This window comes from Nelusetta ayraudi, unplaced genomic scaffold (assembly GCF_046127955.1).
Source record: "Nelusetta ayraudi isolate G7.1 ecotype Tasmania unplaced genomic scaffold, CSIRO-AGI_Nayr_v1 ptg000045l, whole genome shotgun sequence".
NCBI classification, from domain to species: domain Eukaryota; kingdom Metazoa; phylum Chordata; class Actinopteri; order Tetraodontiformes; family Monacanthidae; genus Nelusetta; species Nelusetta ayraudi.
Genome location: NW_027466095.1, coordinates 4,646,056 through 4,665,515, shown reverse-complemented (window position 1 = coordinate 4,665,515; position 19,460 = coordinate 4,646,056). Strand labels below are relative to the sequence as shown.

Genomic DNA, 19,460 nt, shown 5'->3' with positions numbered 1-19,460 from the left:
TGTGTGTGTGTGTGTGTGTGTGTGTGTGTGTGTGTTTGCCTTACAGAACTCTGAGGGCTGCGAGGTGCGTAAACAGTCCGACAGCCAGGGAGGAAAAGATGTTGCCAGATAAATTTCTATTCAAACGAAAAGCAAAAAAAAAATGAAGAAACACACATTTATTTCTGTCTTTGCATGACGTAATCTGCATCCAGCGCCTCGCATTCAGTGGCGGACAGGGCCGGTTAATCGTAAAAGCGGCAGGCACGCCGCGTGTTTTCAATTTTAGCAATTACTCACAATTTTGAGAGGCTGCCCAGATGGAGAAACATGTCAGGGTGGAGACAGCCAATCCTGTTGTTGGACAGGTCCCTATAAGGACACACACACACACAAAAAAAAAAAAAAAAAAAAAAAAATAGGTAAGCGGAGTGCTAACGTTCGTCCGCTCACATTTCTCCCCATGTTATAGTTGGGAAACGGGTGGTGAAACTAACAAGAACCACGTGCTCCATCAACGTCTACCCGACTATTTCTATGCTGTGTTTGCCCACCTGCAGCAGGGACTTAAACAGCGATGAAAGACGTGTTAGCGCCCCGCGCCACGCTGGTTCAGCCTCCTGGGGTCTCTCTCCGCACCGCCTCCCACACTATCTATTGGAACCTTTCACCCCCCCAATGTCAATGAGCACATGCAAAACCGCAGGGCTTCCGTGCAGGCGTCCGTGGCGCTGTGCCCCCGGGCTCCGTAATTAAAGAGCTGCTTTTCTCGAGCAGCTGTGGGAAAATAAGCAGAGTGCTCGAGTAATCACCAGTTGGGGAGCACTTAAATTAGCACTCCGCCGCTCCCGGAGCTTGGCGCGAGCGCTTTGTGCTCGTGCTGCCTCCGAATCAGCGCACCTAGCTCGATGCCCGCATCGCCTTCCAAAGCCCGGATCCGGCTAAACCATCCAGGCCGCGGTCACATCGTCAGCTCTCGGGCCTGCATGCACAGCGATCTACGGGAAACTGGTTCACAAAGTCATCCCTCGTGTGTGACTTCTTCTATCCGATATGCTGAGGAATCACAGGTGCGTGGGGGAAGAGTAGAACATTTGACTTTGGCCCTCAATCCTCAGTACGAAATGAGCCTTTTCTGAGTAAAAAAATAAAATTAAAATAAAATTCCACGCATGACAGGCAAGAGAGTCAAGTTAGACTTGCTATGAAACCTATTCTTTCTCTAATGTTTGACTGCTGTGTTTTTTGTTTTTTGTTTTTTTCAAGAGTATCAAGCTCTATTATCACACCATTAATATTGGACTTTTATGTGATATGAGTCCCGCACAGCAATTTAATTTTCACTTTTTTTTTTATCTTTTTGCTCAAGAAAGACAAAAAATAAATAAATAAAGCGGGGAGCAGCCTGGCGCCAGTTCAATTAATCAGTTTCACACATTTGTTTTAATGTTTAGTAAAATTGCAGCAGCCTATTTAACATTTTGAATGTGCTTTCGTTAATTATCCCTGTTTTTCCAACTTCTTTGGCGAAGCGACACAAAAGAACAATTGGCAGCGTTCGGAAAAAAAAAAAAAAAAAAAAAAAGAAGAATAAAGTCTACTGAAGACTGTGTTAATCCAGACAGGATTAATACACGACTCAGCAGAATATCAGTAGCTGTAATGACCTAAATCTTTGTGGACAAAGAGAATGACAAACGCTTTCCCTCCCGTAACACCTCCCAGCTGATGTTCCACTAGGCAAAGCATGATAACCTCCAAATCCAGCTTCGACAGTGTGAACAGAGCCACAAACCCATTTTTTTTTTCTTACGCTAGTGCAGGGGTCGGCAACCCGCGGCTCTGGGGTAAAAACACTAACAACATGGAAATACATTTTAGCCATTTTTTTGGCCCCATTTAAAAGGAGGGAACTTTTTTTTTTTAAACCAAGGGTGTTAAGAAAAGCTTTTTTTTAAAAAAAAAAAAAAAAAAAAAAGAGATTACATGAAGCTGTCTCCAAAAATATCTGCATGTACAAGGAAACGCTGGAAAGTACTCACGCCAGCCCTTATGTGGCGCTGTGGTTTTCTTCACTGAAGGTGGAAGAAGACCTGTAGCCTGGTGTATTACAGCAGTAGCAGCCAGCTAACATAGCATGGCAAAGAACGTACGCAAAAAGACGGTGTATGGACCGACGACAAAGTTGAAGTTCTGCTTCGAGTTACTTACTTCGCATCTCCGCCATCTTTACAACATATCCACAAAGGTTTTTGCGCTAACGATATGCAGGCGCAAAAACGCCCATTGTAGCGTGTATTGTAGCGTTGGTGCAAATGTTAATCGCGGACGTTTGATTTCCAACAGAATACTTGATTTTTTTGCTGTCAAATACTATATTGATAGTGAAGGTTGCTGTTTATACATGGCATAAAGGCAAAAAAAAAAAAGTAAATAAACAAAACAAACAAACAAACGTTACGCATATGCAGCGTTATTTCATTTTAAATGTCAAAAATGGTTTTGTGGCTCCCATCGTGTTCTTTTCTGGGGGGAAACGGATCCAAATGGCTCTTTGAGTGGGAAAGGTTGCCAACCCCTGCGCTAGTGTGAGTCGTAGCAATGCTTAAAAACTGACATATCATCGTGAGTTCAAGAAGAGCCCAAACGGTAGTTTCAGCGTGTTTCATTTTCATCCCAGCAATTATTCCAAAGGATCACACTTACAGTCTCCTCAAAGCCAGCAGACCTCGGAAGGCCCCGGGCTCCACCGTACTTATCAAATTATTCCTAAGGTCCCTGAAGGAGGAGAAAAACAGAAGAGAGAGAGAGAGAGAGAGAGACATTTCAAGTCAGTGTGTAACCCCATCTGTTGGCCCAAACCAGCACAAAGTAACTCAGTTCAAAATAAGTCCAAAGCAATGAAATGATTTGACTTGAAATGATACTAGTAGCTACTCTAATGCTTAGAGTACAGATTAAAAACCCCACTACAAACGAATTATCACCGATATAAGGAGAGAATCTAAGATATAAAGGCAGCAAAGCTCAAGAGATGACTCAGTAATGATGTAAAACTACGAATGCTTTTGGTGAGGAGGCTGAAACACGACCTGACTGTAAACGTGGCACCTCTCATTAATCTGACAAAGAAGCTGAACGTTCAACAACATGGGACTCACAAGGTTTTGGGAATTCCTGCTTTTTCGAGTCAGTTCTTTTGTCTTTCACTTGTCGTGACCAGGAACCTTCCGAAAAGCTTCTCCGAGTTCATTCAAATGTGAGCTGGCTTGCACCTGTTGGACAGCGGAAACCATTTCCTGCATGCTTAATGCGCACATGTTGCGGTTCCAGCCATGCGGCCTCTTGTCCGCTCCAAAACCCCTCGGACTAAAAATGGATATCAGGGGAAAAAAAAAAAAAAACTCGCTGCATGCCAAACTAAACTTCCTGAAATTGTGCCCATAGCTTCCTTCCGTCAGCTCCGCACTGTGTGACCAGTGATTTGAATGAGATGTTTTTTTTTTTTTTTTTTCATAAGTGGGAGCATGCAAGTCCACTGAAACCAAAACATTTTTTTTTTTTACTTTACTCACTGCTGGAGCAGAGCCCAACCACGATCAACGGGTCTTTCAAAAACACATCTACTATGCCAAAGTGAAAATATAACTGCAGCCACAGCTCATGTTATGCGACTCTCAGGAGATGTGAGAGCAAACGCTTTGACTTGCAAGCTCATTAAAGCGTGGAGCCCACCACTTCTGCAGGTGAGCAGATTCTCAGTAGCTGCATTGTAGATTTACTTTAAAGGTTTGTGGCCTGCTTTGCAAAACAGTGATTACGCATGCAGAAGACGGGCAGTAAAATGACTCACTGAAAATGAACGACGCGTTTCCCGTTTGAATGTGGCCCCAGCTAATTTCACTGTCTGCATTATTCAGAGGACCAGTCAGACCCTGAGTGCACAGCGTTAAGGAGTGACAGACAAAGTCAGAGGATCGCTAGAAAATGTTGCTGACAAACAAGCAGCAAGTTGGCTCTAATTTGCTTGTACTCGAGTGCAAGTGAGCGTTTTGTGCAGTGAGAGAAATCGGCCACATTTTGTGTTTCACCTCTTGTTCAGAAGCACTGGATGCTCAGCACTCAGCATGAGTTGAGAGGTTTATGGTGGTTTTTTTTTTTTTGTTTTGTTTTTTTGGCTGTATCGAAATGTTTTTGCATGTGTCCTTTGCTTTTAATACTGACAATGCAATGGTACTTTTCCTCATTGTCAAACTGCAGCAGAAAGCAAGTGGGCGGCAATGGTTGTGCGTTTGTCAAGTCATCGTTGCAACAGGTTTTTTCACTCTGTCATATTCCCAGTTTGCGGGTTCGATGCCCTTTCTGTGTGGAGTTTGCAACTCTGTAGCGTGCGAGAGCAAATAGTTGTTTGTCTTTCTATGTGGCCCTGCGATAAACTCGCGGCGCATCCAGGGTGCAACCGCACCTTCAACTGAAGACACGACGCCCGAGAGACTGAGTGCAGGAGGAGAGGGTATTAGAAAATGATTTAATTGATCTAATGAACTTGAGTGGATTCATTCAGAGAATAGAATACAGGAGATGTGTGTGTGTGATCAAGTGTGAGTGACAGTTATAACCCCCTAACACCTGAATAAAACTACATTTTTGCTGACTATTTCCCATCAAAACAGCTTATAAATATGGATACCCCCCCCCCCCCCCCACACACTTTTCCACCTCCCTGTACTGAAAGATGAACCCCGCTGAAAGACCGACGCCCTCGAAGGAGGGCTAGCGGACAGGCTAGCTCTCATCCGCAGTCTTTGATCATCTAAAATACGCTACAAAAGAGCAGGTAAAGGTGCGGGTCGAAAGGCTGCATGTTGAGCCTGCAGCATTTCCTTTAAAACCGGAGCATTCTCCACCTGACTGGCGTGAACCTGTTCTCCGCCTTGTCTATGGCTCACACGGAGGTTGGCAGCTCTACATCTTGGAAACAAAAATTGAAGGGGAAACTAAAAATCCAAAAAGTAAAAGCATGGACCATACATGGGGCAAACTTTAAAGCAATAGTTCCCATGCTGCTGGGTACTCCTGAGAGTCGCATGCACGGTGCTGCTACCTGGATATTGTGGCTAAGAAGAGTGTCACCCGTTTGGAATGCTTTGAACCTCCGTCCTTCCACGCTAATGAAACTGAAGAATGTGTATGTGGATTAAAAAATGTCATATCGCATCAGAGTGAGTAGTAAATGGTTGAAATTGTATTTTTTTTAAGAGAAGGATTCCATTAAAAAGACAAAACAAACAAAAAAGCAAAACATAAAACCCATCAATGAAGACATTCTTATCACATTTTATCAGTTTCTTTAGAAAAGATAAATCATTTTAACCAGTTTTTCTCAAATGATCATGTATATGTTCTCAAAAGGAATAACCACTAAATGAAATGAACAAAGAACAATGTCATAAAATTAGATCATCTGCAAGAAAATAATATTTTTCCAGCACCTCATTCAAAAACTGTGAACAGATAAACACCACATTGCTATGAAAAGGCCCATACCACATTATATTGATATTTTCCAAGGTTCCCTCTATGAATAGAAATGATGCCAGTTTTTTTTTTTTTTTTTTATACCTGACTCATTCACATGAAACCTGTTAAATGGAACACTACATGTTTTTTTCTACCTTGAACTTTAAAACCATTTTTTATATACTGTACATATTATTTTGATTTGTACTGGACAGAATCAATCCCCCCATTAACAAAGAAGGCAGATGCAGTTTGTATCGGACTGTCACCTGCCCTGAAACTTCTCAACAGTACCACTTGAGGGGTTTAGACCAAAAGAAGGTGTGAAGTTCAACCAAAAGTGTACAGTTAAATAAAATAGTAGACACAATTTTAGGACCCCTTTTAATGTTTCACAAATTCAAATATTATCCGATTATTGCACATATCCTGAATGTTAGTTATGCTGCTTGACGTGGACGTAACACTGCACATGCAGAAGGGAGCATGTGGTTTGGGGGTGACTAAACAAGGTTCCAAACAGAGAGAGATTTCTCATGCAATATTTCACAAATACATATTACCTCTAAAAACATTTTTTTTTTTTTTTTCACCTTGGTTGATATTCCCTCGTTCATGTCAATGACCTTCGGGCGAAACCTGCATGGCGTGGCTTTAAAACTGCACACACATATTCACTGGAGCTTTGAATTTCTCTCGAAGAATTCGTCTTCGGCCTTTGTTTCATTTCTATTACCTGTTCTGTTATCACAACTCAACAGGATAAATGAGAAAATAGCAGTCAATGTGATGTTGGTCTTCACATTTTTAGGAGAGACATAATCACTTCCTGATTATAACTGTATGTCAACAGTAGCCATGTCCGTTTTACAGACCACCTGCATCAGGTCACTTTTAAAGCCGCATAAAACAAACGATGGCACTGCTGGCCGCACAATTCACTTTTATAGTCTTCAGACCCAGGCCAACCAGAGTCTGCAAATAAATGCCATAAATTATGGTCATGTGGTATAAAAAAAACAAGGCCCCAGACGGCTGAGGTCTGCCACACAATACAACAAACTGGGTGCCAGAAGTCTGAACAATCGCGGGAAACGATTTAAAAAGTCGATTCGGCATCTTTTTCGGCAGCCTCTTTTTGTGATTAAATGTCAGTTAGCTCCATACATCAGCTACCGAGGAAGAGATGAAACAAACTCAGAGAATCATTTGCAGGAAGCACGTCAGGCGGTGAAGTCTGCATTTCAATCCATCTCGAGAGCGCATCACAGCATTATTCATCGTGGGCCCTGGACGGAACAAAATAATGCTTTAGATTGCACTCTTGAGGATTTTTCCACTATTGACTTTGGGATGACGCATCCCGGAAGGTTCCACATCGCCCCCTTTACGCTGCATAAAATTACTCTAAACCCACTGTACTTGGCCATACTTGGAGACTGTTTCAGTAACTTTATGCATCCATCCATCGGTCCATTATGTAACCCTGCTTCTCCTGCACTCAGGGCCATCAAGGTGCTGGAGCCAATCCCAGCTGTCCTGGGGTGAAGGCAGGGTTACACTCTGGACAAGCTGCCAGTTTATCAACTTTTGTCCCCAAAGACAAACAACCACTCACACTCACACCAACAGCAAAGGCTAATTTTACAATTCCTGGACTGTGGGAGGAAGCTGGAGAAGAAGACACAGGGAGAACTTGCCAACATCGGTTTCATGCATTTGTTTTGCAAATATTTCACAAAAGTTTTGCACAGGCCGGCGAGGGAGACGCTTAAGCCACCTATATTATTTCCCCATCCAAATCAACAGTGCAGTTTGGAAACATGTCTTCCCGCACTTATTGACCTAGTTTTTAAAATGTCAGATGTTGTCTATCAAGAAGCAACTGTATCAATGCACATTTATCGTAAACATTGCCATGTTGCTGCTGTCAGTGCGATAGCTCTCGGAGAATCCAACATCAATTTCTTCAGAAAACTGTTAATTTCTGGCAATCAACAATTTTTTTTTTTTTTTTTTTTAATGCTCGTCTTTAACATTTATCAGCACCGACGAAGCCGTTTGGGTGCAATGTAAATATAGATCCCAACCGCCACCTGTGTCTGTCCTAGTGGCTGCTGTAGTGACAGCAGCCTCAATCAGTATAAGAAGACAGCCAGTATCTGTCAGCACAGTTCATTGAAGGTCAAATTTAAGTAGTTCACCTCCCAACCCTCCACACCCCCAGGGGACGGCATGCAGTGGACTCATTTTCATTTTTCATTAGTTACTGCTTATCTTTACTCACAGCAACATTTTTCTATGAATTATATATGTATACATGTATATATATATATATATATATATATATATATATATATATATATATATATATATATATATATATATATATATATACATATATATATATATATATGTATATATATATATATATATATATACACACAATAGATTTTTTTTTTTTTTTTTTTTTTTTTTAGAAAAACAAACAAAATAATAACAACATAAAATATCAACAACATGGGAATGGGTCCAGAGAAAGTGTTTGGAAATGCAAGGCAAAACGGAAGGTCACTTTGTGAACCGTCCGTCTGAGGGATCCCTGCGGACCAATCAAATGTGTTCAAGCCCGACGTTCGCCACGCAAGGCCGTGGCAGGTCGCCACGCACTGCGACTGACAAGTTCGAGAAAAGAGCAGATTTTCTGTCCTACTAATGTGAAAGCGTCATCCACTATTCATAAAACTGTCAGCAGCACAGCATCCACGTCAGCCCCTTTGGCAGCAGCTGTTGTTTACAGCTTGTAGTAGCTGCCTTCCTGATGTTTTTCCCAGAAGTTTTTCAGAGCAGTCGGAGCAGTTGCTGCATGCTCTCGCACCTCTCGCCTCTTTATCCAGAAGTAAATCTTCCTGGTTCTTATACGAAAGCTACTGAATGTTTAAGGCAGATTCTTTGTTAAAGGCAGGCAAGACACACATCAACCTTTTTTATAAATAAAATCTCGTCCGTCAAGCAGCTGTGCAAAGTTATGTTTTCAGCAGGAATGAAAAATAGTGCGTAGCAGCCATCGGCTCAACTCAGCATTATAAAAAATACCTTTCCAACCCTACATATGAACTTTTTTTTTTTTGCCTCTGAAAATAATGCAAACAAAAGGACGCGGCCTCCTTTTGTGGGCTGATAGCACACAAAGACATCCGCAGAGGCACATCTGTCTCACTGCTCGAGCGAGATGAATGTTTAAACAATAACCATTTTCTCCTCCCACCGCTCCGAGTGTTTGGGGGAGCCGGAGCGGCTCCTTAATATAAACTCTTAACATTTGCGCCCTAATGTTCCAAAAGCCACTGAAGTGCCTCCCAATTAATTTAAACGGCACTGTATATCTTAACCCGCTCAGTTTCTCTGGAGTCTGACCCCGAGGAAAGCGGCCCTGCTCACTGTGTGACACTAATGGGCAGATTCCTCGCCGAGTCCACGTGATTACCACATCACAGTTGTGGCGATAAGAGAGACTCTCTCTCACTCTCTGTCACCCACACACAGCCAGACCACACACACACACACACACACGCCGGGCACAGCCCATGAACAGCCTAGAGCATCCTATGAAACCATCCACAGAAAATATTTAATCATCAGTCTCATTAAAAGATATATATGTGTATATATATATATATATATATACGTATGTTGCTGTTGACATTATTATCAACACTCCATCAGAGTCACAAAAGGTCAGTGTAAAGTCTGTGTGGAGGGCGCGGGCAAATTAAAAAAAAAAAAAAAAAAAAAAGGAATCTCGTCGCGGCTACTTGGGCAGCCATCCAAACGGAACGTGATGCCGCCGCCTGATGGCTCCCATTGTCTGCGCACTTAACGAAATGAGTTGATAACAAACATTCATTACGTAGTCTTGTATCATAATTCTCATCTACAAGTTGGCGGGAAGGACATAAAGGCACCTTGTTTACAGCAAATAAGGAGTCAGAGGACGACTTTGGTCGGGGGGGGTTTTTTGTTCTCTTTTTTTTTTTTTTTTACTTGTTCCTGCCCATTCTTACCCGTAACTTATTTCTGACTTCACTCTGAATTCTTGCTCTGTGTTTCAGTTTCCTTCAATCATTAGGTAAATAACAGAGTCCTTTCATTACAATCCAGGACCACCGTAATGTTCAGCACTTTTGGTTAAATGACTATTGATGACTGTAATTTTTGTAGAACAAGCAATTTTTACAGGTCGGAGTCGAAATACACCAACGAGAGGCTTCAGCTGATTTATCTCCTGATGACTGATGACCGAACCAGGAATCGCAAACTGCATTGTTTGTCAAACCAACTGAACTTACCAAACTGTCACCATAACTCTTGTGAGAGTGACTATTTAGGGTGTGAGCAAACACGCATGACAGAGCAGACCATCCGTAGTTCCTGTTGTTTACCCGACTATCTGCTGAGAGAAATCCTTTGGGAAGAAAATCTTTTTTTCTTACTTTTTGGGTTGTGCAGTTACTCTTTGGTCCCATTTGCGTTTTTTTTTTAAATTTTTATTATTATTATTTTGACAATCTTTTCCATCGCCTTCATCCTTTGACACTGCTTCCTGCTTCCCACTTCCTCTTTTCGCCTCTTGGTTTGCCTGCACTGGCAATTGGTCAGTGTTGGTTCAAAAAGTTTTATTTGAATTGCTCCGAACAAAGTCAAGCTTTACTGGCAAGTTGAGTGTGTGCCCCGTCACACAGGTTTTTGTGCCACCTCACTATGCCAACTGTAACCAACTACTGCGGACAGGTGCGGAAAAGACCCAACTTTGAATGGTAGGTAAAACTAGGTAAATAAAAAAAAAAGCCTGTCTCCACGCTACAATTCTATTGTTGTTATTTGTTATGTTACAAAATGAAACCTTCAGAGCGTACACTGCTCTTTTTTCCTGTTTCAATAAAGTTATTAAATTAGTTTCCATTGATTCATCAAAGCTCTCCCACCTCACATTTCAACACAGCCACCAAAATCTAAGAAAAACCTCTATTTGGCACAAGCCATGATGCTAATGTGAACCCAGCCTATTAAAACCATTTCTTCATGCGTTTTAATATTCATGGTCTGGTGTGTAGGCGCTTTGAGGGGAAACCCTGGCCGCAAATGTTTCACCTCGCAAGCAGAGGCTGATCAGCGCCATGCGGACTGCAAATAAATATGTGGAGCGAGCCTGGGGAGCGGCGAGAGGAGTGGAAGGTCCGAGGGTTCATGTTACACAGGCTGAATACGGACACATTGTGTCTGCTTGAGGCTGAGGCTGCTGCTGCGAGAGCCCAAGCATCCAACATCAATTATCTTCCCCGTGTATTTGCTTTGCGTTTTGATAAAAAAAAAAATGACAGTCACCAGCAAAGAGCCAAACATTAATAATCAGACCATCTTGAAAAGCTGCATGGTAGCGACGTGGTAAAATCCAGTAGTCGATTAGAAATTGTTGATTAGAGAACTCCCCTCTGTGTCACGCTGCTACTATCTATCACACATACCGTTTCCCACTGCAAACATAAACCCTTTAGCCTTTTGAGAGAACAGCAATTTCATTTTCAGGCACATTTTTTAAAATATATTTTTTTTTTTTTCCCACAGCATGAACTTGCCAGGCCAGTGTTTAACAATTCTAACAAAACCACAGAGCGCAATTTAGACCCTGTGGGTGGTGGAAGAGTCTTATGGGATATTTGCTGTGATTCATTGAAGATCTCTCTGCCACCTCAGAGAAGAACAGTGAGGAGGGGAACAGATATTCACTTATATAAGGGCACCTTTACTCCAGCCCGCACTCATAGTAATAATAATCACAACAACAATAACAATGATATATAATAAAATTACACGAAGCTAACATAAGCCATTGGAAAATAAAACACAATCTGGGCTGTGAAAATGACACTTTCTTAGTGAACAGCCCAGCAACAAAAACAACAACAAAAAATAAACTTTTTGGAACAACTGTTACTCATCGCGTTACGAGATATTTCTATCAGAGCAGAAGTTCAAGGAAAGTGCGAAGCAGTTTCTTTACAAGATGTGCTTTCGATGCCGTGCCTCGCGCTCCCTCACTATTTATTTTCACATTGCAAAAATAATAAGAAAAAAAACCCAAAACCCGACATGTGAAGCGTCCGTCTGCGAACTCTCCGAATTGTAGGGGACAATCTGAGATTAACAGGACCCCTGCAGTCAAACACAGGAAAGGCAGAGGAAGGATCCGTCTTCTACGTCTCTCCAAACTTGGTAAGGAAATGGGTTACACCCATGCTGCTTACATGTGAAGCCTCAGTTGCGACCTAGCAACGGTCCCCTGTACAACAACAATAAGACATTTATAATTCCAGGCTGCTCCTTGAACTTTTTAAGACTGCGCCTCACCTCAGTAAAGTAAACAGGGGGAAAAAAAACAGCCCTCTGTCAAAATATGAAATATGTAATACGCAGCAGTAGCGGCTGTCAAACATTTGACACATCAAGGACCCCAAACCTGAGAAAACAAAAGCCCGTTGAATTTAGATGGTGTCCCAGTTTTCATTATCTGACGGACATTTTTGCTGTAGTATAAACCTTTAGAAAAAAAAAAGAAAAAAAAAGCTCAACACAAGGCAAGTGTACCAGTCCATAGAGATATTAAAAAGAATGGGCGGTCTAAACCACTTCGCCAACAATCACTGGACATAGAATTTATGCCATAACATGCCATCAAATACAGAAATGAATGCAAATCATTTCCATTTTGCACGACAGCGTTAAAAATGTCCCACACAATTAAATGAACACCTATTTATTAATACAAACATGTCAATAATAATATTTTTTTTATTGACTCTCCCTGCCCGCCAACTACCCTTTGACTTTTTGACATAAAAAAATCTCAGCCTTAATCAATGATCAGGTGATTCTCATCCCGTACCCTGCTCTCTGGGTCGTGACTTTGCCCTGGCAGTTATTCTCATGCGCCGCCATTCATGCAAAATGTCCTGAGCGGCGAGACATCTTCCCATCAATCACGTCACAGAGAGACGCCTCGCCGACAAAGGCCGAATAAATGTTGCCTCAACAAAAACGCCGAAAGTCGAGCAAAACTCTTTAAACTGTGGCTTCTCACACATCTGACATCTACTTTTCAGAGTGAGAAACGGCAGACGTGAGACTGAATCTTGATGGCAATGGAAGTATTTGTTCAGACACAACTTTTTATCTTTCTCATAAAATTGTAGTACCTGCTCAAGTTAGACTGAGTCAAGCCAAAAACGTCAATGAGTTGATTTCCAAAAATCAAACCCACCCTTTCAGCAGAATTTGGCAACAGCAAACATCGATTAATAAAATCCAGAGGGAGTTCGGCCCAAGGGGTCATACCCATGACCTTCTTCAAATGAGGCGACACTGCCAACTACCGCACCAGACTGATTGCTTGACTGATTAATTGATTCATTAACTGAAAACAAATCCTCCTTGAGCGAACCTTAAAGGGGCCCTATAATTAAAATAAAGTGACTTTTCAGGCTCTCAAACAAAAGGTATTATTTTTTCTGCTCTAAGTTTTCCACAGTAGTGAGTGGTGGAACAAGGAATTCCATGTTGTTAGGTAAGTTTTATTTATTTATTCATTTTATCCTTTTACGTAATACATGTTTCCTGCTGGGATACCAATGTCGTCGCACCTGCTTTGATGGTTTCCGTGACTTGCAACCGTGTTTGGGTAGATACTTTGTACAAACTGGCACCCACACGGCTTCCAGAGCCGAATTTTACCCAAGGCTGTGTGCAATCATGGTTATTTATTTATTTATTTATTTATTTAGTTTAACATATTTCAGCTACCTAGGAATCACTAATTTGGTTACCCTCTGCTCCGAATAGCTCCTTTGGAATTTATCACCTATTTTACTATTTGACACAACTCTTTAGGAGTTCGACAAAATACATGCAGGTGTTCATGTCAAGTCCAAAAAGCTTCCATTTATTGAAAATACTTGACATGTGATTCGTTGAAAAAAAAAAAAAAAAAAAAAACTGAAGGCAGTGCCAGGCCCATCTGATTCACACAGATTCTTCACACGCTGACAGCCCCTGTGGTGGGAACACATGATGAAGCAGCAAAAGCAAGATTCAGTGTACCGACCAGAGAACAGTGATGGGCTTTGTTCCCACTTTGCTCCCACGAGACCCAGTTGGGCTGATGGCAATGGGCTAGTGTCCATATGGGGAGGATCCAGGCCATCATCCAACATACAGGGACCCATTAAGGGCACACTCATTGAGCTGTAGTGGCAAATCCCATTAGGAGCATTTCCTTCAGGGATTAATAAAGTTGCTGACGAGCAGTTGTGGTTGACCAGGCTACCAAACTGACGATGGCAGTGTTGGGATGCAGCAGAAAGTAGAGTTGCATAGCTTAAACAATAAGTAAATCAGTAAATAAATAAATAAATAAATGAATAAATAAATAAAAGCCCCATCACACAGTACATCACAAAGCACTGCTTGATTTGCACCTGCCCCAGCTTTAGCGCAGTCTCTGACTCTGACGAAGTTTTGCGCAAAACAATTATAGATTGACATTCAGAGAGGGAAAAAAAAAATGCTGATGTTTCTCTCGTAATGACGTATTCCCTGCAGTCTCTCCCATTTCTTCTGAGCCCGTCTTGATCGGGTATGGGGTGTTAATGTTAGCGCTGTGGACTACAAAGATCCCCAACAGCAGAGCGAAAATTAATCGGCCAAAAAGAGCATGTAAACCAATCTTTTCTGTTTCCTTTTATTTCTACCCTGACGACCCCAAGTCACGTTAGCATGTTGCTAACTGCTGTTGCGTAAACTGTGTTGCCCTAGTTTATCCTCCCCTTAGAAATACGCTTCAATCACCCACAGCTCACTTTAAAAACTCGTGTTCGATCTCACAGAAGCATGCTATGTAAAGTGAATCATAATTTTTTTTTTTTAAGTCGGTGCTGAAGAAGTGGGAAGTCAAGAACATTCTAAAGCATTCTAAAGTGTCGGGAGCACAGATGCTCCGGACACTTTGTCAATAAATGTAATGTACTGTAGATTAGGCGTTGCTAAATGTTTAGTGACTGGCACAGTCTGTGCTTTTTCTATAATCAGCATTTTTGCATTCCTGTCCCACACGGTGCACAGCTGCAGAGTGACTGATTGAAGTGCGCGCACGCAAAAAACACACACACACACACACACTTTGTTAAACTTGTCCATCAGCTACCAACTCACCACAGCAGTCAGTCAGCCATTTCGCAGGCAGGCAGGAAGGCCGCCAGTCAGTCGGCTGGGACAGATGAGGGAACAGCTGGCCGCCACTTTCAACTCACTGACGCTACCTGGCTTGGCATCAACTGACACGTTTGTGCCAAGCGCCGCATGTGGCGGGGCTGCTGGACAGTCTGTAACCCTGAGCTTGAGGTGATGGAGGGGAGATCTGGCACGCAAGCTGCCGCGGAGGGGTCAGCCCCAACAAACCTCTCAAAGCTGTCTTTGGCTGAGTGTCCTTAAAAGCCTCGCAATCATCTCTCCATCAATTTGGAGCTGGTGTGTGTGTGTGTGTGTGTGCGTGTGTGTGTGTTGGCGGGGTGGTGGGTGAGGGGAAGTGGTGGGTGGGGGTGGGGGGGTTGAAAGGTTTAATTCCTCTAATAAGGCCCGGGGAGACAGGTAAAATCACTCTGCCTAGGTTGACAGGAGACGCAGCCACACAGACAGAAGCAGAGTGAGGTAAAACAATTTACCCGTCAATATTTTGCCACGTGAATTTAACCGGGCGTTCACAGGGATCCTGAAGTTAATTCCAATAGCTTTTCTTGAAAGCACCACCACAGAAGAGAGCACAACTCTAAGGCCCTGTTTTCGCTTGGTCACTTGTAACTGTTTTGGGCGATTGGATCACGAGAACGGATCTCGCAGCATCTGTTCGCACTCAGCCATTAACATGCGTCTCGAGCGTGCCATTTGCGATCGCATCACCCCCCCCTGCCGAACCTATGCAAATGCAACATGTGTCATTTCCATTTTTAACGACTGGGGGCAGTAAAGCGCAAAACCACGGCGAGTTTTACATGACAGCAAATAAGAATCAACTTCCTGTTTGTAAACTATATCAAGTCACTCGTTTTAATTCTACTGCAGCTCGTACGGATCTGAACGAGGAGTAACGACTGGTGGGACAGAGTGGTGACGACTTTATTTTCGGATCAACAGTGGCTGGCAAATTTTCGGATGCAACGTTGCACATTTAATCTCATATGTGGGAAAGTGCGACCGCTGCTCCGCTGACAAAATACGCTAATCCGGAATGAAATTTATTAGCATGCTAATAAACGAGTCCAACAAAAATCATTTGTTTTCGCTTCTTGTTTGTAACTTTATAATGACGACGCCGGAAGTTGGGGCGCCGACCAAGTACGTACACGGGAGAGGTGAGTGGAGTAGGAGGTCGTTAATGTGGACTGAAGTCGCATTCTGTTCGCACGTCCGTGACGAATGCGTTTTTATGCGATGCGATCATCGGATGTCAAAACGGATTTGGACTGTTTGCACTTGGTCATTTCATGCGTTTTTCGTAATCTGATCAGCAAAAAACGCCTAAGGCCCCGTTTACACAAAGACGGGTTTCTCTGAAAACGCACAAATATTTACGCGGTTTGGCCTTGCATTTACATGAAACCGGTGTTTTCACTGAAACCGCACTGACCGAAGCTGCACTTTTTCGAAAAACGCTCCTCAGGGTGGATAAGTTTGAAAACACAGCCTTGCCTGGATTCATGTAAACGCCAGAACCGATCTTTTTTTGGAAACACTGACGTCACAGCTCTGAACCCTTCCCCCGCCCTGCAACCTGAGCAGCTGTGAGGTTCAGACGACCAATCATAACAACAACCACGTCAGGCAACGAACTTGTTTCTGCTTCTAATGATCAGCCTGCAGTCTTCCCATTAACCTCCACGACAACATACCGCAAGCAATAGTGGACAATAACACACGGTGCTTGTGGATCCATCGTGGATTATGTGCAAAGTGAAAACATAAACAAACAAAAATGATTTGCGAACCTCCTGTTTTACTTTTTATTTATTTCATGTTCAGGGAGTAAACTTGCAGCGCCGCACCAGGCCTGGCACAGGTACTAAATTTCCAAACTTTGCCCCAACTTAACCACACCAGATGCAGAAAAGCTGGTCCATGCCTTCATCTCTTCAAGGCTGGGCTACTATAATGGACTCTTTTTCGGGATTCCTGGCAAGAGCATCAAGAAGCTGCAGCACATCCAGAACAGCGCTGCCAGGGTCCTGATGAGGGTCCAAAAACGTGATCACATAACCCCCATTCTGCACACACAGCACACGGTAAATGAGAGGAGCGTACGCCAGCGTTTGTTTGTTCGCGTCTTCTCCGTTGCTGAGTCACTATCAAGTCTTAATTGTGTTGATTTGCATTGTTTTCTGGTTCATTGTGTTTTTATCTGTAGCACTTTGAGATTTTATTATGAAAAGTGCATTATAAATAAAATGTATTATTATTATTATTATTATTATTATTACATAGTTTTCAGTTGTTTATTTATTTATTTTTTCTTGAGCGTTTTCAAAAATGTGCGGTTACAAAAACATCTGTGTCTGTGTAAGTAGCCCCAAAAGCATGTCTGAGGCATGGATGTATACCGGACTGGCAATATGGCGGGCCGAGTTTTCCCAGTGGCCACTCAAGGTACTGCAACAAACAATTCCAGGGACCAAGAGGCATTTTCCCCATTGACCGCAATACAAAAATAAACGTCTGTAAAATGGCTGACAGGACACATCCTACCAAACTCATGCTTTATAATATAACCTTTTTATTGCATATTTCTATTCATAGACTTTTTTGTCTCTCTGAATAGTTTCTAAAGGCAAGAAAATCCCCACTAAAGTCTACATTCTGAGAGTGACGTCACAGCTTTGTGCGCGCACGTCCAAAGCGTGTGCGAGCTATGTCCCGGGAGCGCAGATTATTATTATTATTATCGTCAGTTGTTCCGTAAAAAATACATTCATTTGAAAAGTTGAATTTTTTTACGGTTCGTGAGCGTGCACGTCTGTCAGTGACGGTCTCCACACTGACACAACTGCGCATGCTCTATTATCGCATCAATGCGGAAGTCAAAAACTTTTTTGGAGCCATGCGCTGGGTGAGAAACTTCATTGAAATGAATGGGACGCCATCTTGGACTCTGGGGGCTTGGTCTGAGGTCACAGCAAGTGATGCTTTCCGCAGGATGCAAAGTGACCCATGAATATTTGAAATATGTGACTCTTTGGACAATGTAGGATACCAAAAAATAATGTGTTTCTGCTCCTTCTTAGGCTATGATTTTATTCTTTGCCATCTGGTTGATTCAATAGCACACTATGCACATACAACTCTTTTACCAAACACAACTTCTTCTAGTTCTCTATCATAAGATAACAAAGTAAGCATGAATCATTAACGCTTACATGCAACATGTGTTGCAGATCGACTGAAGTGTGGCTGCCTATACGTGCCAAAATAGCTCCGCCAACCATCGGGGTGTTTTGCCCATGGACACAATGACAGAGACTGGGCAGGTGCGGGGTTCAAACTACCAATCCATGGTTATTGGACGACCTGCTATACCTCCTGAGCTCCAGTCACCCCAGTAAGTTATTAAGACTATTTAATACTTAATTTTACCCAAATTAAAACTGTTAAAGACGCCCGGTTTAACCTGTAAAAGACTCAGCAAGGCAGTGGGGTAGACTGACTCTTAAGTACCAGCGTGAGTGTGCATGCAGTCATCTGGGGGGAAGACTGCCGAGAAAAAAACATCACGTCATCACGCCATCCTCTCTGCGTGATTTGATTCCATCTGATCTCCACCTCATCAGCCAACATTAGTGTCACCTGGAGGTATTAAAAAAAAAAGGAAAGCGGTGATGGAGACTGGGCCGAGGTGAAAGCAATCAATGGCTGACCTCAGGAGGACAGGGGAGAGGTGGCAGCCATCACGGAGATCATCATCAGGCTGCTTGCATACATCCCCCCCGGGACATGCATGCATATGATGAGGAGCTCATTGTCATGGACTTGGAGTCAGTCCAATCCAATCAAAGCTCACCGCACCTGCGCAACTTTAGCTCTTTCTGCAATGCTACTTATCATTCACTTTCTATGCCGAATAACATGAAATTCTCAGAAAGGTTCTCGGCAAGGCAATACATCACTACAGTCTGGGATTTTTTCCGGAATCCTTTGGATTCACCGAAAGCGTTTATCTTGGACAAACACTCACAAGCGGACAAATCAAATGTTCTGATGGTCGAGCTTAGTAACTACAGGTTCAGGCCTCCTATCATTGTAAGGGGAGACATTAGTGGTCTGTCGCCACGTCACGGCTAGCTTAAAGCTTGTATCCTGGTAAAGGCATATTTCACATTCAAACAGTTTTCCATATCTCCTTGGGCTCATGTGAATGCCACTGAAGGCCCTGTTCCCACGTTGTCACTTCAGGTGGTTTTTGAGAGACAAAAAGCTGCAGCCCTCCTTCTATTCCATCTTTTTTCTCCGCTTTAGTCGTTGCTCGAGAAGCATCAGCAGGCTTTGTCCGCGACGTCTGATAATGTGGACAAGCTGGAAATGATGCAAGTGGTGCATTTTCATATGTAGTGAGGGGGGTGTGATCCGATCACAAGTGGTTTGTCTTAGACGCATGTTAATGCCAGGTGGGATCAGATGTGGTAAGAGCTGTCCACTTGTGATCGGATCAGAAAAAACACTTGAAAGTGAACACGTGGGAATAGGGCCAGAAGACAGTTTTCCAAGTACTTGTTTTAAGGTTGTTGGTTTTTTTTTTGGTTGTTTTTTTTAGAGGTCAGCAATTTAAAAATAAAGGTCCTGTTTGCACTTGCAATTTTTTGGGGGGT

The 19,460-nt window shown here is 42.7% G+C and overlaps 1 protein-coding gene across 1 annotated transcript in view; it reads right to left on the bottom strand.

Moving 5' to 3' along the window:
- adgra1b (adhesion G protein-coupled receptor A1b) overlaps window positions 1-19,460 on the bottom strand; it is a 148,543-nt gene that overhangs the window by 106,172 nt on the left and 22,911 nt on the right. Inside the window, exons 3-5 of the mRNA XM_076035670.1 lie at window positions 2,686-2,757; window positions 280-351; window positions 45-116 (exon numbers count right to left, since the gene is read on the bottom strand). Coding sequence (XP_075891785.1) covers window positions 45-116; window positions 280-351; window positions 2,686-2,757 — 216 coding nt within the window. The remainder of the gene's footprint in view (window positions 1-44; window positions 117-279; window positions 352-2,685; window positions 2,758-19,460) is intronic.